A 24,472-nucleotide genomic window follows, 5' to 3' on the forward strand; every position below is an offset into this window, starting at 1 on the left:
ACTGACTTAGTGTCACTGACATCCCCAGTGAAACGAATACAGTGATCAGTGCTAAAAAAAAGCACTAACACTGTACTAATGGCACTGGGCAGGAAGGGGTTAACACAAGAGGCAATCAAAGGGTTCACTGTGTGCAGGGAGTGTTTTAATAGGGGGTGTATTGGTGGTTCACTGTGCATACAGCTCTGGATGGTTGTGCTGTGCACAGCCATCCAGAACATTGTGCCCGAGCTGACAGGGACGAAGGCTGTTGGTAAACAAAGCAGCCCTCCTCTCCGTCGATGATTGTCGGTAATCTTCGGGTGTCGGCAGGTAATCACTGGCCGGGACCTGGTGATTGACAGCCGCAGCCATGAATGACGGCACAGGTAGGGCATGCGTGCGCCTCGCGCGCACCCCCTACCCGGGAAATGCAAAGTCATATAAATATATATACATGATTCTGCGCACCCGTGCTGCCCTTTAGCAGTATTTCTGCTATAGGGCGGTCAGGAAGTGGTTAATTGGTGTAATCGTTTTGTTACGTTTTACAAGGGGGAGGTGCTGTGACTGTATTCCTTTGTATGATTTTACTTTGAATAAAGAGCATATATTATTTGAATCCCTTGAATGAATCCCCTTGAATGCAAACCAACTGAAGTAGGCCAAATGCACCTGCACTGAATTTGAAACAATCTCAGGAGTAACCTAAACTGATGTTACAAGTAGGCTGCATTTACCCATCAAAGCTTTTTGACATAGGCCATAAGACCAGTCCTTTTGCTGGTGACACTTGGCCATAAACACAATCTCCAGCACTCAGCTGATATTTTACTTAATGGAAGCCTCTGCTTTGTTGGCTGAAATATGCAGAATCTTGTTCACTACTGTGGGAGCAGTGATGGTTGATGTATCTGTTGAATTACTAATGTGTCATGGACCTAAGAATCATAAAGAAAATATAAAGGGTGTAGAATAAGTAGGAATACATTAGCACTGTGCTTTGTGAGGCGTGTGTGTGTGGAGGTGGGCTTCATACTCATTTTTTAGTGCTGACTAGCGTTTAGTTTAATGATTATTCATTCTATTTCATAAGCCCATTTGTGGCTGGTTCTCTGTAGTAAGTTTTCAATTAAATAGGGGAAAAACCAAAACACAATAATATGCTATTAATCAGAAATCATCTTCTTTGCACAATTGTTATTTTTTTTTTATATAATACCCACTGTTATAGAAAAAAGGCTTCCATTCCTCCTTCTGGGGTTGAAGAAATATTGTGGACATTCATAAACCAATGGGTTGATTTACTAAAGGCAGAGCTTAGTGAATGAGATTAAGGTCTGCTCACTTCTATCATCTAATTATGTGCAAGCAAAAGGAAAGCTTTTTTTCTAATTTTCCTGTGCACATGATTGGGTGTTTCTCTGTAAAGTGAAACTTCACCGCATTCAGAAGCCTCTGGGAGAAAATTCCCTTGCAAAGTGCAACTTTTCTTGCAAAGCGATTGGCCTATTTTGTCTCTAGCCTAGTCTCCAAAAGTGAGGTGGAATCCTAAGAATGCCAAGGTTCTTGGTGTTTCCTTAGTTGTATGGCTACTGATAGACACAAGTCAAATCTTTTGACTGCCAAACAAATGAGATGAGAGAATTTTAGGATAAAATTAGAATTTTACCTCAATATGGGATGTTGATGCTGAAATCTGTATTAATGGATTTTGTGCTTGCAGTGGAACTTCTGACTGCCTCACAATAGTTCTTTGAAATGACAATGACACAGTAATGTATGGTCAATTTGGCTGTGCTCAGAACAAACACAGCTGACACACTGGCCTTATCTCAGGGGAATTTTGTGGTCATCTGGTAAATTTCATATTAGAGAACTGATTATCCTGATGAGGTCAATCTTCCAAAATGTCTATGAATGTTGAAATGTAGCAACAGGTTTCATCTCACAATCTCACTGTAATCAGATTTGGCACAGTCATCTCTTGCCTGTGGGTACTTTACCTTCATTCCATACATATGATGTGCAAAGGCTTCAGACCTTAATTGAAAGTTGTATGGCTAATTTCATAAGGAGTGCAATGTACAATGCCTGATAGAAAGTGCAATAACCCATATCACCCAGTTTATATTTTATCTTATACTAAGCTTATCAACAAAACCTAAATTGTTCTCTGTGGTCGCCTTCTTTTTCCACTTCCTTATTAATAAACATAATCTTGTAGAAAGCTCTGTGTGGGATCCTGGCCCAGTTACTGAACCCTAAGATCATCACAGGACACCAGTATCACATATTGTAAATTAGTACCTACGAAGACATACATCTAAAAAGGAGGAAAAAACAAGTGCAGGTAGTTTTATGTAAGAATATTGAAAACAGTTCTCGAGAATGAAAGTATGCAAAAAGAATTAAATACTTTAATTTTTTTTATTTGAATTAATGGTTATTGATTGTCCTTTTCATGGATGTAAGGCTCTTCATCCGTTATTCTGATAGAATAAACAGTGGCAATAATTCACCTTGATCTTACTTGACATACTGGGGATCAAATGACACAACTGCATATTCCTGTAAAAAACATCACAGAAAGCAATCAAAGATTTTCAGAGAATATTAGTATACAAGTATTTTGGGTGATTTTGAAAGTAGAGATGACGAGTAATAGAAAATATAGTCTCCTGATCCAGAGCTTTCAGGCAAATATTTGATTTTCCTATTTGTTAATGAATTGGTAGGAAAAGGTCCTAAAGATCCTACTTATCAGTTCACTATCTGTACAGTGTGCAAAGTGTGCAAAGAGGAGATCAATTGAGTCCGTCAGCAGGTGGTGCTGTGCATGTGCAACATGGATGGTAAGCCTGGTGGAATCAGCAAATGTGGCATCTGACGTCAGACGCCACGTGTGCTGATCCCAGACATCTTGGAGACTCTGCCAGGCTCCACCATCTATGCTGCATATGCACAGCACCATCTGCTGGCAGACACCTTGGAGATTCCACCAGGCTTACCATCCATGTTGCACATGCACAGTACCACCTGCTGACAGACCCAATCAATCTCCTCTCTGAATCAGACACACAACATCATCTGGCTACAGAAGTCTCACCCACTTACCCATGAGCCTGTTTTTAAATTCTAAGATGTGAGTTACTACTGATCTTTCTATTAAATACCTTCACAGTACACACTTAGAGGCGCTGTGTTTCTTTGTGTATCTTTATGAAGCAGACTACCACAACTTTCAAAACTTAAAAAGAACACACTAACCCTCTAATCATCTGAAATCCTGCCCCAGATTTGCCCATATTTGAACGTATCATGCCCAGCTTTAGAAAACTGCATACATCTCTTTTAGTAACCAAAGATCAGGACAGTTCCAAGCTGCAGCTGTTAGAAGGTATGTGTACAACAACTCAACATTTATATGTAATTGGACATAAGCTACAACTTATGAAAAAGCATGTTTGAGACAATAAATATGGATCACCTGATTTTTGTTGTTACCTGAAGACATATATTTTTATGTATACAGTATACCCAGACACGTATCTCTTGATAGTTAATGCTATATAAGTATAATATATTGCCAGAAGTATTGGGACACTCCTCCAAATTACTGGATTCAGGTGTTCCATACACCTCCATGACCACAGGTGCATATAATCAAGCACCTAGGCATGCAGACTGCTTCTACAAACATTTGTGAAAGAATGGGTCGCTCTCAGGAGCTCAGTGAATTCAAGCGTGGTACCGTGATAGGTTGCCACCTGTGCAATAAGTCAATCCATGAAGTTTCCTTGCTACTAAATATTCCAGTCAACTGTTAGTGGTGTTAGTGGTATTATAACAAAGTGGAAGCAACTGGTAACAACAGCAACTCAGCCACGAAGTGGTAAGCCATGTAAAATACCAGAGCAGAGTCAGAGCATGCACACAAGTCACCAACTGTATGCAGAGCCAATAGTTAAAGACCTCCAAACTTTACGTGGCCTTCAGATTAGCGCAACAATAGTGCATAGAGAGCTTCATGGAATGGGTTTCCATGGTCAAGCAGCTGCATTCAACACTTACATCAGCAAGTGCAATGCAAAGTGTCGGGAACAGTGGTGTAAAGCATGCCACCACTGGACTCTAGACCAGTGGAAACTTGTTCTCTGGAGTGATTAATCATGTTTCTCTGTCTGGCAGTTCGATGGACATGTCTGGCTTTGTCAAATTCCAGGAGAACGGTATTTGCCTGACTGAATTGTGCCAAGTGTAGATTTTGGTGGAGGGGGGATTATGGTGTGGGGTTGTTTTTCTGGGGTTGGGCTTGGCCCCTTAGTTCCAGTGAAGGGAACTCTTAAAGCGTCAGCATACCAAGACATTTTTGGACAATTTAATTCTCCCAACTTTGTGGGAACAATTTGGGGATGGGCCCTTCCTGTTCCTACATGACTGCGCACCAGTGCACAAAGCAAGGTCCAGAAAGACATGGATGAGCGAGTTTGGGGTGAAGGGACTTGACTGGTCTGCACAGAGTCCTGATCTCAACCTGATAGAACACCTTTGGGATGAATTAGAGTGGAGACTGCGAGCCAGGCCTTCTCATCCGACATCATTGCCTGACCTCACAAATGCTCTTCTGGAAGAATCGTCAAACTTTCCCATAGACACACTCCCAAACCTTGTAGACAGCCTTCCCAGAAGAGTTGAAGTTGTTATAGCTGCAAAGGATGTTCCAACTCAATATTAAACCCTACGGACTAAGACTGGGATGCCATTAAAGTTCATGTGTGTGTAAAAACAGGCGTCCCAATACTTTTGGCAATATAGTGTATCTTTGTGTTGCACAACCAAATGACTAGGACAATAGTGCAGGCTCACCTAAAACTTAGAAATTAGGGAACCTCTTTAAACAAGAATTCATCCTCTTAGGCCTCATGCACACTGGGCATTCAGTCCCAGGGCATGAGGCTTCAATGTTTAACTGCAACTGGAGGGAACAGGTGCATCATTCAGTCCCTCTGCCAGGAGAGATACTGATAGCTGCTGCAGCTGGATTCACTTAACCTCCCTGGCAGTATTCCCGAGTGTAGCTCAGGGTAAAGTTTCAGTACCAAAAGCGGTAACCCCGAGCTACAATCGGGAATACCATGCAGCGTTGCTCAGGGATTCCCTACAGCACTTACCCTGTCCTGCGCTCCCGCGATGTGTCCCCTGCAGCGTCCCTGGCCATTTCCTACGGCCGATGCCGGCATCCATCTTCCGGGTTCCAGTCCCTGCGAGCGTCGGGATATACGGGACGTACAGGGGCCGGAACCAGCGGGAAATTTGAAAATTATAATAACTGACATTCACTAATACACTAAAATCACATAGTAAAACTTTACTGTTTCAAACCATTTCACATACATTTTGTCCCTACTGCTTTGTCCTGTGCCCTGCCTGCATTTTTACTGTTCTTTCTGCTTGGAAACTTAGAAAAGTCCATGGCGTCCAAAAAGCGTCCCTTTAGGTCAAAAGCGGGTTTAGATCAGCTATAATACAGCAATAGTAAATCAGAACCACTTGCAGAATTGAGTGATAATGATTCGTGGGGAAATTCGTCAGACACTGAAAACAATTTTGCGACTAAGCTTAGAAATGTGCGAACTTGGCGCTATATTTCACATTTCAGTGTTTTGGGTTTGATTATATTATTGAATTAAATTTATTATTATTATATTATTATTTTTTATGATTATTTCTTATATTATAATTTATGATTTTGTGTTTCACATTTTATCCTACCCGGGATGTTTACTAGACTCTTGTTCGGACAGATTTCAGTGAGTTATTCCTAAAATTACAGGCCTACAATAAAAAAAATACATATTTCCATGCAAAAAAATGTACCGCTTACAGCACAGAAATATGGACATAATCATACTGCTAGGAAGGTTAATGGTTCTTTCATTTAGAGCAGTATGCCCCCAGAAACTAATACCTGAAACGCAGGCTTGCATTCCAGACATTCGATTCTGGGCACATACTACCATCAAAGTACATACTGTACCGCTAGGTGCACCACTCAGCCCCTCCAGCCATATCAGCTGGAAGAATCTTTGCTGGCAGTGGGGCTGGAAGGTGTGCCTGTGCCTTCCAGCTGCAGCTAAAGCACAGCGTCTCATGCACAGGAGCTTAACACCCAGTGTGTATGAGGCCCTAATCTCTGAAATTAGTTATGTCACTACAGCAATAAAAGCTGTGACATGCCCTAATTGTACTGAAAATAAGTCAGTGTGTTCTGCATCAATGTCTTCTCTTGTATCTAGCTGCCCATTCCACAAAGAGAGGAAGAGATGTCATGGAAACAAGAATGAGGGAACTTGCCAAGTATCATCCATCACTAAAATGTTGCATCCCAGGGATGAACTTCAAGTCAAGTTCTGATTGGTCATCTCAACTAAAACTACACACCCCAGACAAGGATTAAGCACACCCCAGACAACCAGACAAGGACTAAGCTCACCCCAGACAAGGACTAAACTCACAACAAATGTTACTAACCTCCTGGTGATGCAGAAGAATATTTACACTAGAAGTAGCTTTTAACATGCATTGCTTACCTTTTTCACTTCTATGACTTCATGAATAAGGTCAACATTTGGCAATGATGGTAAAGATACTCCAACACTCAGGTCAGCTGTAAAAATGGCACAAGTCAGTACATTTGAAAAATTTTTTATATATATATATATATATATATATATATATATATATACACACACACACAAAGTATGCAGCATTATAAAATGTCAAATTAAAAAATAAATGTCCCTTCATCAAAACAAGTAAATTTGAAAGACTTCAGACTAGAGCAAGTGGCGCTTCAGACTAGCAGCTAATCATAATTTGAATCCAAGATCAAATGTCATTGCTAGTAGTCCTAGTTAAATACACTAAATTGGACTTGATGGCATTTCATCACTCATCCAAAAAGTTTTCTGAGGGAGCTATTTGAATAAGTGATGAAACATAACAAAATATTCAATGTTTTAGAACACGTCCAGTTGAATGTAACTACTTCTAACTATATAGTGACCTAGATAAGTGAGAACCTCGACAAACATATCTGGAATGCTATTTTCATTTTTTGATGAAGGAAGGGGGGTCCAGCTAGGACCTTACAGATTGTCACTTCTCCTGAATAAGGGCAGTGTGATGTGGATATGGACTATGGTTTCTAAAGTTAATTGTTTAATAAATAGTTTATTTGATTTGATTTTTCTAGTTTTTTTTCAGTTTACATTTGTAACATTTATAGTTGACCACCAACTGATTGCAGCACATACTTTAAGACTCGATGTCTGGATCCGAGGCCAAATTGATTTTAGATGTCTTTGTCTTAATATATTACACAGTTCATGAATACGTGTTTTTACCATTAAGCTGAACCAGGTAAGCCTTGTTGAAGATGTCACGCATGTACCCCATCAGCACTGATGGCTATCAGAGAAACAGAAAAAGGTGATGTAAATGAAACAATAAATTCATGGTTGTGTTAAACATTTCAATTAGTTTTTTTTAAACTTTATAGAGCAATATTCAAATGAACAAAAACAATGAACTCTATCTGCTCTCCAGGTTGACCTAACTTACAATATGACATAGAATTACCTGTGTTTGCTCAAACTGCATTGTCTAAAATTGTATTAGCACCAGTGCCTCCAATTTTAGGGTTCACTCTATGATCCCCATTTGGCTAAGGGTAAAGTTCAAGGAAGCTCAAAGGCATTTTAAATTATCCCAAATTTTTTTGAATATATAAAAAATAAGCTGGATTGTGACTGCTATCTTCAAATTTTAGTAAAAAAAAATAAAGTGGAAAGGCAAGAGAATTTTCCTCAGAGTTTAGCGAATATAGTAAAATTCACTTTGAAAGAGTACTCAGTCAGATCCAAGGAATATATAAAAAACAGTATTTCTACTTGCACATGATTGAATGATGGAAGTTAGCAGAGCTTCACTTCGTTCTTACAAAGTGAAAAATCCCTTGCAATGTGAACACCCTATTTACCTTTATTAAATCAATTCCAATACATGCAGTACATTTAGGAACTGTTTTACTTGCTTAAAGACATGTGGTTTAATGTAAACATTCCTATGATCCACCCACCCCAGCTATTCTCATAGTTGATGAGAGTGACAATTTCACACCCTGTAGTACGTCCATGGCACTGCTCCAAAACCTTGTCTACAGTGGAGGTACTGTAGGTTTGTATAAATAGATTTACTTTTTTAAAAAAAGTAAAAAAAAAAAATCCTAATTATCAATTTGTATCTCTTGTGTACATTTTTGAAAAGAATTGAAAGACTGCTAGGGAGCCTGTCCAACACAGCAGGGTGGGCAGTACTGAGGAAGCAAGTAAATCTTTTGGTACACCCCACTGCGTAATAATGTACTGACACACTGACAGGAAAAAACAAAAGTTGTCTGAGACAAACTTTGTTTCAACTGGAGCACAGCCAATCAGCTTTAACATTTTAATTTTCCAAGCTTTGGAGAAAAAAAATGGAAGATATAAGTTGATTGGTTGCTTTAGGCAAAGGCATCAGTTAAGTACTTATCTCAGATGCTGTTTGTTAATTTCCTCCATGGTGCATTGGCACGTCATCTACCCATACCCAGTGGGGGTGCGGGGGGGTCTGCATTCTGAAGGTGACAAAACTGTTCTTTCCTAGGGAGATGTTTGGGCACCACTGTCACTGCTCTCACCCTCATACAAGAAATTGCCAGGTTAAAACTAATGCTTGGTAAAGGAGCATCTAATGCTTTTTAAACACATAAGGTTTAGATGTGCTTTAATGAGGGTAAAAATGAGCTTGTGGGTGATATTTCATTCAATGGCATGTCTAGCAATACTCTGAAGTGAGCTAGATGACTAAATAGCTTACACTTGTCTTGCACTTTCCAAAAGAGCTTGAAGCCATTGTGATTTTAAGATCTCTATAGAAAAAGAAAAATAGAAACCCATGAATAACTGAATTTGGGAATCAGTACTGTTAATAAAATTAGAAGAACAAATGGCCTACCCTTGCAGTCCTACTGATGTTGTGATCTTCCCTCTAGATACATCCAACTTGGCCATTAAATTGGCTCCCTGTGCAAACAAAGAAAAAGTAAATGCTCAAAAGTGTTGCTTGATAAATCCTTACAAATGTATCTTTGGTTTAATAAAGACACGGGAACCAGTAATTAAGGCCAAAACTTATTTTGTTTTGTTTTGCATACAGGATTATGAACCCTGTAGGTTCTTATTGGCCATACACATAAGTTAAAAAATATTTAACTGCCTTCCCGAGGCCATTGTAGCCAAAGGTGTGTCTACTCACCACATTGAGAGTCATTAGGTGTTGATTGCGCATGGTACCTGTCACCACGAACATCTCCACAACTGGGGAAATCTGAACTAACACAACATTGGCGTCGAGAGTAACAAGTGGTGTTTGAGTGAGCAGTATCTTCATGTTCACAGGAAGAGACTCCTTGTATTTCCAGCTGATCTGCAGTCAGAGAAAACAGTTTATATTCTTTATTAAGCCCAGCAAACTCCTGACAAACTTTTTTTAGGTTCTACATGAGTAGGGAAGAGTCAGACCTTGTGTTGGGGTTTTACATTTGCTGTGTCCCCACTAGAAATATTTACCCCCACTTCCTGGAGGAAATCTCACAATTATGTAGGCAGGTAAGTAAATCCGAGATGGGTTCTTCCATTTCCTTATCCTATCCTACATTGTCTTGTTCTATCCTATCCTATCCTACATTGTTTAGCTGATGTTGGCCCCATACTATTACCTATCACTTAGATATCATTACAATAGCAATTAGGCTGCTCTTTCCCTTAAAGTGTACCCCCGATGCTTAACCTCCTCCAGCTAAACAAGACATTTAACATAGCCATAAATATGAACCCTTAACCTACCTTAACAATCAGCCCTCAACCATAGCCTTGCAATTAAGTCCCTAACACCTGATGCTAAAAAGTAACCCTTTACAACTACCTAATATTTACAACCAACTTTATTTGTAATTTAATGTAACCCTAAAATTTAACCCCTTAGCCTCTGACCCTTAACATAGTCAACTTCAAAAGTAAAGTATCACTTGAATTTTTGGAGCCAATGCCTTAGTACCAGTACCAGTTTTTGAAACAATCTGGTGCTGATTTATAGAGACGCCAGTGACAATAATAAGGTCTGATGATCCCCAAACTGTGTGAAGGAATAGAGGAGGAGTACTGAGCACCGTCTTTTTATTTTCCATGGAATTCTCAAGCCAGCAACAAGATTAATCAGATTAATATCTCTGTGCTAGGCATGCATGTACATAGACACACTTGACAAAACATAGTCCAAACTAGAGTGTTCTGTCCCCAGAATACATTCCCTTCTGAGGACTTCAAGATAAAAATTGACCTGTATAATAATTATATGTTGTTTTGCATTTGATTTGTAGTCATGTTTTATTTACAGATTAGTTATCTGTTCTCTTATGTCACCTACTGGCTAAGCATCGGTATATGTAGAGCTGTGTTATTTAGCTAGGCCAGGATGTGATGTAAAGGTCATCACTTCTCCCACAATACAGGAAGTGAACTACAGGAAGTAAACCGCCTCATAGGAAATCATGATTCTCTACATGAGAGAAGCAACCAAACTCTATCTCTTTCCATCTGACGGCATTGGAGGTAATTCATTTCCCTTTTTCTCTGCTATAGGTAGCTAGGATTGTATAGAAGAGGATCTTAGCTATACTGAGTGTTATTTTATTTGTTATGTTTATCGTATAGTGATTGCATATTATCTTTCTTGTTATAGTTTTACAATTTATCTGTAACATGCCAATAAAGTACAGACAAGTTAAAACTGTCTATTATTGTGTGTGCAGAGAAGGTTATCTGTTAGAATAGCCTCCCGTAGACTCCGGGAGTACAGGGGGCGAGTTCAAAACAAAGAAATGCAGAGCTTCTGAGCATCGTAAATCTTACTTAATAGGGTTTCAAAAACCTCTTATGAGGACCTGTCATAAATGGTCAATTCCTAAACTGTTTGGGGAGCACTTTAAATAATACACATCTGTTAGTCTGGTATATTAACCTAAAGTTGAACTTTCATACATGGGTAAGAAGTTACCACTACAGTTAGAATAATTTAGAAACCAATTTAGAAACCAGTTAGAAACCAAGCACTGGTGAAGGATAATAAGACACATTAAGTAGACACTTAACAGCCATATCATATTTGTCATCTGACAAACTGTAATTGCATTCTGAGAAATCACATTCTGCTGGCCAGGTTGTGAAACCTGGTAAAATGGAGAGTGTGTCTGCTGAGCATAATAACATACTCTCCAGCACACCCATATCACTATATCCAAATCCTAACACTGACGTACAAAGCCGTCCACCACACTGCCCCGAACTACATCACTGACCTAATATCCAAGTACCACCCAGCTCGCACACTCCGCTCCTCACAAGACCTCCTTCTCTCTAGTTCCCTGGTCTCCTCCTCCCATGCCCGCCTCCAGGACTTCTCCAGGGTGTCACCCATCCTCTGGAACTCCCTGCCCCAACCCATCAGATTATCACCTACTCTCCTCTCCTTTAGGCGCACCCTGAAAACCCATCTCTTCAGGGAAGCCTACCCCACCCCCTGCTAACTTGCCGAACTCCTCCACTCTTCCTACCACTCCATCCCCCACAGCTATCTCCTCCTGTGCCACCATCCCCTCCCTCCTAGATTGTAAGCTCGAAAGAGCAGGGTCCTCAATCCCCTCATGTTTTGCATTGTATTGTTATTGTTCTGTCACATGTTCTGTCCCCCTTTGTAATGTACAGCGCTGAGCGAACTATTGGCGCTTTATAAATACTGTATAATAATAATATCACAGTAGAGAATGCTATTGACCATTTGATTGTGTGTTCTCTCAGCAACAACCTTCCCAGGTACAAGGAAATCAGATACCAAGTCACTTTTCTTAGGGCCAGTGACTCTTGCAAAGATTCAGATTGGACTTTGCAAGTGACTCAAACTCTGCAGTGAACAAAATACCAGAAGAACTCTACTGTAGTGTTTTCACATTTAAGCCCTATTATTTTGTTGATGCTTACGTTTGTTTTTTTATATCTAGTAAATATTTTTTCACTGTTTTTCTTTTGATTTAATCAATATTTAATCACTGGTATTCTGAAACTCTGAATACTTTAATTAGAAATCACAGAACTTTGCCTGTGTGAAGAAGCTCTTGTATTGTAAGCTCTAACACATTTCTGTCTGGACGTGGCAGCAAGTGAAACAGACAGTTTTTAACCTCTCTAGCGGTCTGATTATGTCCATATTTCTGTGCTCAAAGCGGTTTTTAAAGGTCAGATTTGCAATAAAGAATTCCATGAATGATACGCATTTCCATATAAACACATGGTGGTGATTACCATGTGTGTAGTTAATCTCCCCAGTAATGACCACTCTCAGTCTACTGGTTCTTTGCTGTAAGCAAATTGTAAAATTTGCAAGTAAGCTTCAAAATCTCTGTGCAGGGTATGTAATTATAACAGCAGATACATTATGGAGCCTAAAAGAAATAATAAGCATAGTAATATGAAGTTATATTACTGATCATGATCAGGAATGGGGGGGGGGCACAACTATAAGTCATAAATCGTAAACTTTTTTAATGACTATCCAGATCACCATGAATTAAAAGTAATATTTACTGCAGGGCTTTAAGTTCAAGCTTTCAAATACTAGCTAAGTCTCTTAATTAAAATAGGATTACTTCTACCCACTGTAACCCTGTTATAGTTTCTGGTTATGTTTTGATTGGTTTTACTATAGAAAATCTATTTTATTTGATGACAGGCTTAACTGATTCTGCCTCTTCCTTATGGCATGTTATGCTAAAGTATCAGTAATAACGTGATCAAAATATATGTATAATCCAGATGGAGCAAATATAATACATACCTCGGGAATGTGGGAGCCCAGTACAGATGTTGTCAGATAGTTCCTAACAGAAGCCTAGAAATAAGATAAATCCAGGTGATATATTAATTGTCTTGGAATATGTAGAGAAGAAAGCCAGTGAAACATGTGAATAACAGTATGGGTGAAAATGGCATAGTGGGAAATGCATTGCCGCATACCTTAAAGGGCTATTCTAATTTTGTGAACAAATCAAAGAAACAGTAGGGCAGAAGATGAACCTGCCTTACCTTGCTTCGAAGCTGAAAGGATTTTCTACCCCCTCAATGAACGTGGAAAAATGTGGGCCCTATTTAAGTAAATATAAACCCGAACAATTAACTTTTTGTTCTTTTTTTAATTTTTGGTCTATTAAATATGCAATTGAAAGTATTTTGTTTTTCGCTTTCTGTTGATCCTGACAGAAAATTTTGAGCTGATAACTTTTTGTGCTTTCTGTCTCCTCTGTCTGTTATCGGGTTAATTGTTTCCAGTTCTCTCTGTGTAGCACAAAACAATTCCGCACTATGTCATGTAGAAAAGGAGAGGGAAAGGTGTTCTGTAGTACTAAACACTTGGGTGCTAGGGTAATACCACTTCTCATCCATAGATACTGTATAGTGGCTGAGTGTTATCAATCTAGGACAGGAAGTAGGTTACTGGTGGGATCACTAAGTGAAAATAAAAGAAAAAAGCCTGACAAAAAAAACTAATGTAGCCACCTTATTTAAGGACTGGTAGTTGCAATATATTGCTCTTCAGTTTAGAAACCATTCAAATATTAGGCACTATTAAGACAATGGGGTTGGTTTAGGTAACAGAAACATATTAAAGTATACATTTAGGCAAAACTTTATTTTTCATTTTGGATAGAGTAAGGGACAGTTATAACCCTGTCAGTTTATTTTTTCCTGTCTGCATCCCATGTGAGAGATTTACCTTTACTTCCTGTCCCTTTGCTAAAACAGGAAGTGAGAGGAAATCTCTGCAAATTAAGGGAATTCCTTTGAGACCCCCTGGTCAACAGAACACGTGTCCCCATTGGAATATTACTTTTCTGGGGACAACCTAAAATTGGGGTTTTCTTTTACTTTCACTGTTGATGATAATGGTAAAGAGGACAAATAGGGTGAATCCCCCTAACGGTGTAGAGGTGGCAATAAAAACCTAATAGGTGTTCTAATTCATGCCCACTTTTTCCAAAACTAAAAAAAAAGTTTGCCTTTAGTTATACTTTAACTTATCAAAGTGCATGTTCATTAAGATTCAGAAATAAGATGAATTCCTGGTCACATCAATCAACCAAATATGTTTGTCTAAAATGAGTTCCATATTATTTACCTACATTTACTTTGCTAGCTGAACATTTGCTTTAGTAAATCAAAACCAATGGGGGAGATTTACTAAAACTGGTTCACTCAGAATCTGGTGCAGCTGTGCATGGTAGCCAATCAGCTTCTAACTTCAGCTTGTTCAATTAAGCTTTGGCAATAAAACCTGGAAGCTGATTGAATTCTATGCAGACCTGCACCAGATTTTGCACTCTCCAGTTTTAGTAAATAACCCCCAATGTCTTCAGGAGGAGTGGTATACAACCACTCCGCTGTTGAGCATTGGTTGATAAATAAACAGAGTTCACAACTGTAGTCCTGAAGACATTTTATCAGCATGTGGAGTGGAAGCATAAGCTAGGATTTGAACAGAGTCTGTGACTTCGCCTATGATAATAAGCTTTGAATAATGGCTGTAAGCAGGAGCTCACGGGTGGAGGTGGTGGAAATGAGGTCCTTCCACATGAGTGGTAGGCTATCCTTCCAAGATTTAGGAGTGTGGCAATCGGGGATTATCCAGAAACAGCTCCAAGCTCACTCAAAAAAAGAGGTGATGGATAAAGTTGTCTGGGCACCTTTTTTGATGTTTCTTGAGAAGCTCTGGTAGAGCCAGCTATGATACACTAGGAGATGGTTGAATGGAACATTTCCTTCTTGTTGAAAATTGCCTTTAAATACCCAGGAATAGTCTAAATGTAATAGTCAAAGGAAGTCCTACAGTTCTACGCTTTTTGAAAATGATGATGAGGACATTCTGTTGTCTTTGGATGGAGCACTTCAAAGGATTATGAAGGTGGGACTCATCTGTGAATAAAGCAAAGGCCACTAATTTCAACAGAGTAGACCATAGACTTACAGAAGTTGATGAGATTTCCAAGTTTAAACCCCCAGAACTCTGAAAAGCTGTAAACATGGAGTTGAAGAAATCTTGTGAGAGGCCAAGGTTGATCATTGCGTCTTTATTACCAGCACCAGGAGGAAGAGTAAAGTCTTTGACACCATTTGGTATTTCAACAACCTTCTTATCCACTTCATATTCCACCTGAAAGAAACAGATTACATTTATAAATTGAGTTTCTATCTGCTGTATAATGAAAGATTGTGACAAGTCCAGCGAAAACAATTTTTTTAGAGGAGAAAGATTTGAACCTTTGCAAAAAAATTTTTACTGCTATTCAGTAAAAAGTTTCACCACAGAGAAAGTGCAGATACATCTCTGACAGCAACATATACAGCAAAAATGTTTTTTTAATCCAGCACTGGAAGGCTAAAACCCTTTTTAGCTAATTAGTGTTGCAGATTTTACTCCATTTCTCTAGTAACATGTTGTCACACACACTGAAAGTGAAATCTCCATAATAGAGCTCTAGATAGCAGTAAAATTTGTCAGGGGTTCTAAACCTTCTCTGCTGTATCCTAAACTAAAAAAAAAACTTTTGGCTGAAGAAACACTTTACACTTTAAGGAGCAGTCATTTATGACGGAAGCCCTGTATACTGGTTTTAAGGCTTCAGTAACACTTGTGTGGTTAGTTAAAATGCACACACATTGATAGACTTATGGCAAAAGCACCAACAAAAACACCAATAATGCATCTCCGCTTTTTTCCAACACAGTGCACAACAACATAGGTGTGTTACTTTAATGCATTGGGTGCCATTCAAATTAAAGCGAAACTCAATCCAAAAACAACAAAATACAAACCAATGACTTTTTAAAATATCAATTAAAGCGGAGTTCTACCCCAAAGGGGAAGTTCCACTTTAATGCTTTGTCCCCTGCTCCCCATTAAGGATTGGCAACTTTGGGGAGCGGGGGGGGGGGGGTTGGCGGATACCTGGATTTGACAGGTACTCGATCCCACTTCCGCTGCGATCACCTAGGTCATTCACAAAGCGCCAGCGCTTCTCCAGCATGCGCATTAGCACCTGGCTGTGAAGCCGCAAGCTGTCACAGCCGGGTGCCCACACTAAAGATGTCGGCGCCAGGGAGAGATAACGGCCAGTGAAACCAGTGGTGGTGAGCATACCGCTGGACCAAGGGACAGGTAAGTGGCTGTATTTTAAAAGTCAACAGCTACAGATTTTGTAGCTGCTGACTTTATTTTTTCAGCTTTAATATAATGCTTTTGCTTCAATGTTCAGCTCCAAACGCTTTAAAATCCCCTAAACCAGTGGTGGGCAACCTTTTTTTTCAACTGAGCCAAATCTCGCCAAAACCACGATTGAAATTTATTTTGAGAGCCACATTTTTAAAACTGAAAATACATAGGATGGTACACTGTTTTTAGTTTCAATAAGTTTTTATAGTAATTCATCCCCCATAGTAATTCATCCCCCATATAGTAATTCATCCCCCATATAGTAATTCATCCCCCATATAGTAATTCATCCCCATATAGTAATTCATCCCCCATAGTAATTCATCCCCCATATAGTAATTCATCCCCCATAGTAATTCATCCCCCATATAGTAATTCATCCCCCATAGTAATTCATCCCCCATATAGTAATTCATCCCCCATAGTAATTCATCCCCCATATAGTAATTCATCCCCCATAGTAATTCATCCCCCATATAGTAATTCATCCCCCATAGTAATTCATCCCCCATATAGTAATTCATCCCCCATATAGTAATTCATCCCCCATATGGTAATTCATCCCCCATATGGTAATTCATCCCCCATAGTAATTAATCCCCCATATAGTAATTCATCCCCCATATGGTTATTCATCCCCCATATGGTAATTCATCCCCCATAGTAATTCATCCCCATATAGTAATTCATCCCCCATATAGTAATTCATCCCCCATAGTAATTCATCCCCCATAGTAATTCATCCCCCCTATAGTAATTCATCCCCCCTATAGTAATTCATCCCCCATAGTAATTCATCCCCCCTATAGTAATTCATCCCCCATAGTAATTCATCCCCCCTATAGTAATTCATCCCCCATATTAATTCATCCCTCATATAGTAGTAGTAAGTAAGTAGCAAGTAGTAAGCCAAGTCCCCCCTGTGTCAATTCACTTACCTTTGCTCCGCGCGTTCCTCTCGCCGTGTTCCCGCGCCGTTCCGGTCTTCAGGGCGGACTGTGAGAGGAGCCTAGCTCCTCTCACGTTCGTCACGCTGCTCCGCCTACACACATCCTGACAGCCAATCACTGGCTATCAGGATGTGAGTGGCAGCGAGACTGGCCAATCATTGCATTTGAGCGCGCTGCCCTGGCTGTTTTTTTTTTGGATCACGCTGCAGAGTCCCTGCCACCCGAGAGGAGGGAGGGGAGCGGGCGCCCGGCGCACAAGAGCCGCATTAAAGCGTGTAAAGAGCCCCATGTGGCTCGCGAGCCGCGGCTTGCCGACCACTGCCCTAAACAATCCCACAATTATTAGTGGTTAGTGGAAATTTAACCCCCATCATTGGTGACTAATTTAACCAGGTCTCCCAAAACAAACCCACAATTATTTGCAGTCAGTGGCATTTGAAAAATGTACCATCCTATTTTTGGTGGTTGTTGGCTTTTTAAAGGATAAGTTCACCTTTACACAAAAAAATAATAAATGTAAATGTTTTGCAGCTAAAAAAATGCACATTTATTCATTTTTGCGGGGTTAGGAGCCTCTAAAGCGTTGCACCAGAGATCAGCAGATCACTGATGCCATGCAGGTCTCCAGCAGACTGTCAATGTATCTGCTTGCTCATACATCCCGTACGAGCAAGCCGATACTTCTGACAGGAAGAATTAATGAAGTACCACAGCGCTCACAATGCCGTGGTAGATAATTGAGAACTGCAAGCCGAGAGCCGCAAAGACTGTCGGGACATGTAGTCCATTCATTCACAGAGGATGTTTTTGAAAAGTGACAGCTAGTACGGGAAACTTCTTCCCGTACTTTTGTCATAGGGAGAGGGGGCAGCAGGCAGCAGTTGCAGGATAAGGAACATGTAACATGTTCCACCCTAAAAACGAGTGGAACATGTAACATGTTCCCAAAGATGAACTTATCCTTTAAACTACCTAAAATAATTCCAAAATATTGTTCTCAGGTCTGGATAATGTATGTGAGAAGGAATATATCGATCACAGGGCAAAAATTTAGAAATGTTAACTTTGACTTGGCAGTGTCCTGAAAAGAATACCTTTTGCCTCAAATTCCTCCTTAAAAATATCAGTGCCCTTCGTGGTATGTGTTTGTCTGTTCAAAAGTCTTTGAATATTTGAATAACTAAATATGTGCAGTGTGAGATCATCTAAGGCACTGCTACCTCTGACTCCCAATCTTATGGGATTTGGATTGAGATCTAGTTATGCACTACTATGCTGCTCATTGTTCTCCTTGCTGGAAAGAAAGCTGTACCTGCAGTGCAAGTATCTCCCTGCTTATGTTTCATTTATTTGCTGTATCTGTGCATTTCCCACCTCTCCTACTGTTTTCTGAATAATACTTCACCAGTCATTGGGTGTGCAGCTCTGACTTAAGGAAGCAAAGATAAGCTGCAGGGAGACCACAACAATACTAATGAGATTTTGCCCCCTGTTTTTTTTAAGCATGGCTTCCAAAGCACAGGTCCTTTTCAAGAAGATATTAAAAGTTTTGCATGTCAACCTTTTAAAAAATATAGCTAGGTTCTGTTTAAACATTCAAGGATGCAGTGGTCTTACCAATATATGTGTGCCAACTTACATCCATAATCACATCCATGTAGTCTTCTGTCACCACTGGAGCACTGGGCATGGTGTACTGTAAGCCAAGGTTACCACCAATAATGGATCCACCTTTGAAATAGAACAATGAAAGATTTATGTTGTGCTTCATACTTTTCACATACTGTATTTGTATCTTTGTTAGTATTTAATGCTGGTCAAAGTGGGTCTCTTAATGTGATTATGTGGATCTCCCATAAAAAGGTTTTTCAACAAGACAGAGGGCATGGGCACCAACTGTAATTCATTACTCATTTATTTCACTTTAATATATAGAAACCCTATTGGTCGCTTGCAAATACTATAACTGATATATTCAAGGCCATTTATACTGCCTTGCTGAATACATACATTTGACCATTATTGTACATTACTGGTATGTTATTTACTCTCTGGATTTGAAAACCATCACATATCACATACAAACAAAGGCTTCTGGTGACCCCTACTGGTCTACGAGATTAAGAGTGCAGGTCACCAAAAGCGTTCCACGTTGATGATGTATGGCCCCCATGTATGAAGCCCATGTAAGTTGACATTTTTCCAACAAACATGATAATGTTATTATGCTCTGTTTGTGATAATGACATAATATAATTACATTTACTGGGCCAGAATCAAGTTGTGTACTTTACAAATCATGAGTGCACAAAAAAGAGTAGATTAGGATAAGAGTAGAAAGGAAAAAACAGAGACCTGGAACACTAAGAACATTTATGACAATCATGAAACTTAGCACATTTATGCTTTTATACATACTGTAAGCACTGAACTTAGTGGGGGTACCTAGCTTATTTGACTCCTGGGGTGGATCATTATTTACACTACCCCTCCTCACTACAGAATTATTTTAGGATATTATGGAGAAAAAAAAAATGTACTGTAGACCATAAAAACTCTGGAGCAAAAACATTTACAAAAATAAAGTTATCTTTTAAAATATTCCTGTCTTATGACAATTTTTCAGAAACTACTGACAAAACTACCCATCATATAAATCTCACTGGTGCAAAATCTGAACAAAAACTCTACTCAACTCTGTTAATGGAGACTCCGTTATACCTCCACTGGGTGGCACCATCTTTTCGCCTCTACAGTACAGAAAAGTTGAAGCCTGCACGTCAACAACAAATCTGCATTTACTTTGACAGTTCTATGTCACTACTCTCTGGATTTGAAAGCAGCCAGGGTGGTGGTTAGAGATGGGAATTAGGCCTTAGCTATCAACTTTTGACATAATGTGGATATCGGTGATAGTACTATTTAGTTTTCCTAGACTTCACATTTTGTGGAAAGGAGGAGAGCATATGAAACAGCTGCACAAATTGAAAAAGACTGTTGCGTTAATGCTCACAATCTAAAAGAACTCTCATTAGTCAGTTCTTGGGGTTGAGAGGCAGAGTGGCGGAGTGAACAAACTTAACCACCTCCCGCCCGCCATATAAGGTAAGGACGGGCTTAAGGCGGTTCTCTCGTTCTGGGAGGATGTCATATGACGTCCTCCCACTCTAACCGCCCATGCGTGGCTCCGGGAGTGCGCGGCAATCGGCGATGCGCTGTGTCCCTCGGACACAGCGGATCACCGATCAACAGAAAGAATGTCGAAGATGTCGGCTCGGTCATGTGATCATCTGTGTCCAATCACAGCTGATCGCATGTAAATAGGGAAATGCCGGTTATCGGCATTTCTCTCCTCATGAGCTGTCACACTGACAGCTTGAGAGGAGAGGAGAGCAAGTAATCGGCATTCCTCGGAGTGGATATGTACACTGATCATTAGGGCACTGATGATCAGTGTGCCCTGATGATCAGTGTAGCCCCAGCAGTGCCACCTGTCAGTGTCCATCAATGCCAGCTGTCAGTGCTCATCAGTGCCACCTGCCAGTGCCCATCAGTGTCACATCAATGCCACATATCAGTGCCCATCTGCCTCTCAGTGCTACCTATAAGTGTCAGTCAGTGCCACCTATCAATGCCTCTCAGTGCCACCTATCAGTGCTGCCTATCAGTGCCAGTCAGTGCCACCTATCAGTGCCCGTCAGTGCTGTCTATCAGTGCCACCTAACAGTGCCAGTCAGTGCCACCTAACAGTGCCATCTATCAGTGCCAGTCAGTGCAGCCTATCAGTGCCGCCTATCAGTGCCGCCTATCAGTGCCATATACGAGTGCTGCCTTTCAGTGCCCATCAGTGATGCCTGTCAATGCCCATCAGTGCCACCTACCAGTGCCTCCTCATCAGTGCCCATCAGTGCCACCTATCAGTGCCCATCAGTGCAGCCTATCAGTGCCCATCACTGCAGCCTCATTAACGCACATCAGTGAAGGAGAAAAATCACTTATTTACAAAATTGTAAAACAATATCTAAAGGAAAAAAATGTTTTTTTCAAAATTTTCTGTTGTTTTTGGTTTGTTTAGCAAAAAATAAAAAAACCCAGAGGTGATTAAATACCACCAAAAGAAAGCTCTATCTGTCTCAAAAACATTATAAAAATTTCATATGGGTACAGTGTTGCATAACCACACAATTGTCATTCAAAGTGTGACAGCGCTGGAAGCTGAAAATTGGCCTGGACAGGAAGGGAGTATAAGTGCCCTGTAGGCAAGTGATTAAGCAGCCCCTTCAGGGGTATCGCTACAATAACATTATAAAATATATCTTCCCTCTCCTCCCTTAATTTGGGACCCTTGTCAGGAGTTTTGCTTTGTGGGTTCCTGTTTGCGAAATAACCCCTTTATTTCCTGCATGCTCACCAACAGGGACAGAGACAGTCATAAAAACTGGCAGGGGTTAAAACACTTACATTCAATAAAAAAAAAGTTTTGGCTATAGTTCCACTAAAAATGATTAGTAAACTCATCGATGTAACTGTTTCCCAAAATGCCATAAATGAAAACTCCCACTGTTGCTGGTTCTTTCAACTGAACTATTAAGCCATCAAATGGCTGGTGTCATAACTGATCACATGTGCAATACCATGACAACTGCAGACCAACAAAACTTAAGAAAGCAGCTTTCTTGGCTGTAGAGGATAGGAGGAATGTATGAGGATGGAATCAATAATGCTAGTGTACCTTATCTTGGCATTGGTTCATTATTGTTACTTCTGCTGTATGCTAAGCATCATATGCAACAAAAAATATGATATTTTACCAAAACTACAAGGTGCAAGAGTAGAGACAAAATATACGGTATATGCAAAATATAAATCAAAAATGTGAAAATAAAATATGAAAATATAATATAACCACAAATAATAGCGCTCACAAAAATAAGTAAATAATACGCATACTATTAAATTGATACCACCACCAAAAAAATTGTGTGTATAAATAAATATATATAAATGAATAAATATTCCATAAATTCTTTATTGAATGGACTTTAAGATGATCCAATGAATGAATATTTATTTATTTATATATATTTATTTATACACACAATTTTTTTGTTGGTGGTATCACTTTAATAGTATGCTTATTATTTATTTATTTTTGTGAGCGCTATTATTTGTGGTTATATTATATTTTCATATTTTATTTTCACATTTTTGATTAGTATTTGAAGTATTGTTGTATAATAGCAGCTCCAATATTATTTAATATTATTTAATATTATTTAATATTATTATTTATTGTATGCTGTATTTCATGGTATTGCATTCCAGGGACGCGATGATGTAAACTTTGGAATATATCAATATAATATTTACCAAGGTTTATTATTTATACAATATGCAAAATATAAATACATCAATAAAGCAGTACTGGACCATTGTTCAGTTTGCATTGCTCTTGTGTTAGATAGTGGATATTGCTTACCAACCAACATGCCCAGGTTTGTATTAAATCCCAGGAAAACGTTTGATACTGATACGCAAAGCTGTAAGAAAAAAACCCCAGACATTTTTTACATTTAATTCTGGAGTATTTAAAGGAATCGTTCATTGTACATAATTGTTCATTGTACATAATTGTTCATTGTACATAATTGTAAAAATTTAATGAACTTTAGAGGTGATGTGATAGGAATTATACTAATTTATGCTTCTCAGCAGGTAACAACTCATATTTCAAAGGAAAGGATTGCCGCTACTTGACCTGACCGGCCCAGGTAAATAAACAATAACATATATACCCACCTCTCTACTCTCTACTGTTGCTGTAGCTGCCCCACTCTAAGACTGACCATATAACAGCTATTGCTTCTAGCGGCACCTCTGATGGGATTTCTCCCTTCCCTCTTTGATGTTTCAGTGCTGACTGTAGCAACCAAGAAGGGGGGCTGCTGCTGGCTCTGGTAGTCAGACAGTGGGGGTGGATCTTGACAGTATTGTCAGGATGATTTTGGAAATATGCTTTGGCTCTGCCCCATCAGCCACTGTTCAGCAATAGTAAACTATTGACTCACTTTAGGGCACAGTAAATGTAAAAAAGAGAATCATAGCCAAAAAAAGTTTGACTTTATTTATATTTTAGGGTGCTTTCACACTGATGTGGTGCGGTTTTCCCAGGTGCAGTGCAGCGTACCCTAGCTTTTCGTGCGGGTTATCTGCATTTGCCATAGATTTCTATTATGTTCTACAGTAATGATGGGCTGAAAACCTAACTAAAGTTCAACCGTGAACTTTCGAACATAATGCAAGTCTATGCGACTTGAACTTGCAAATTCAAAAGTGCCAATTTTGAAGGCTTATGTGCAAGTTATTGTCCATAAAAGGGGTATGGGGACTTGGGTACTGCCCTTAGGGACATGAATCAGTGAAAAATATTTTTTCAAAAAGTACTGTTTTTAAAGGGGCAGTCATTTTTCATTGCTTAAAGTAAAAAAGAAAAAAAAGGAAAATTTCTTTAATTATTATGCCCAAGGGTGGGGGTCCCCTTAAATTACCTGCAAAGTTGCACATCTGTACAATGTAAAGAACTGACTTTTTTTTTTATTAAATTTTTGTTAAAAAAAACCCAAAAAACATAAAAAAAACAGCATGGGGTCCCACATAATCCCTACCAGATCCTTTAGGTCTGGTAAGAAAGTTAGGAGGGACCCCACAGTAAAAAACATTTTTTTAAAGTGTGTGAGGTTTCCCACTCCCAACCCAACCCCACTCCAAAAAATGGGAATAAGCGTGGCGTCCCCCCTAAATTTCTACCAGACCCTTGATCCAAGCATCCTGGTGGGCAAAGAAAGGGGGGGGAACCACACCAGGCCACATGCTCTCAACATGGGGTGGGTGGTTTGGCGAGGGGGGGTTCCCCCCCCAAAGCAACTTGTCCCCATGTTGATGAAATGGTTCCATCATTGTAATCTATTGTCAATCACGGCAAAAAAAAAAACCCACGCCCGCCAACCCGTCAGCACCCACCAAGCACTTGCCATTATCTGACATTTGCCGGGCAGATGTAAACAATTGGGTGGAGCTAGTGGTGACGTCCCTGCTATCTCCGCCAAATTGTGCTGTGATTA

At 39.6% G+C, this 24,472-nt stretch overlaps 1 protein-coding gene across 1 annotated transcript in view; it reads right to left on the minus strand.

Moving 5' to 3' along the window:
• Nucleotides 1-2,390: 2,390 nt before the first annotated feature.
• BPIFB2 (BPI fold containing family B member 2) overlaps nt 2,391-24,472 on the minus strand; it is a 34,908-nt gene continuing 12,826 nt past the window's right edge. Inside the window, exons 7-16 of the mRNA XM_089673446.1 lie at nt 22,831-22,891; nt 18,991-19,082; nt 15,157-15,342; nt 12,973-13,026; nt 9,340-9,510; nt 9,040-9,107; nt 8,902-8,953; nt 7,389-7,452; nt 6,573-6,649; nt 2,391-2,550 (exon numbers count right to left, since the gene is read on the minus strand). Coding sequence (XP_089529572.1) covers nt 2,509-2,550; nt 6,573-6,649; nt 7,389-7,452; nt 8,902-8,953; nt 9,040-9,107; nt 9,340-9,510; nt 12,973-13,026; nt 15,157-15,342; nt 18,991-19,082; nt 22,831-22,891 — 867 coding nt within the window. The 3' untranslated portion in view covers nt 2,391-2,508. The remainder of the gene's footprint in view (nt 2,551-6,572; nt 6,650-7,388; nt 7,453-8,901; nt 8,954-9,039; nt 9,108-9,339; nt 9,511-12,972; nt 13,027-15,156; nt 15,343-18,990; nt 19,083-22,830; nt 22,892-24,472) is intronic.

Source organism: Staurois parvus, unplaced genomic scaffold (assembly GCF_062004578.1).
Source record: "Staurois parvus isolate SC_StPar_1 unplaced genomic scaffold, SC_StPar_1.0 ptg000137l, whole genome shotgun sequence".
In the NCBI taxonomy this organism is placed as follows: domain Eukaryota; kingdom Metazoa; phylum Chordata; class Amphibia; order Anura; family Ranidae; genus Staurois; species Staurois parvus.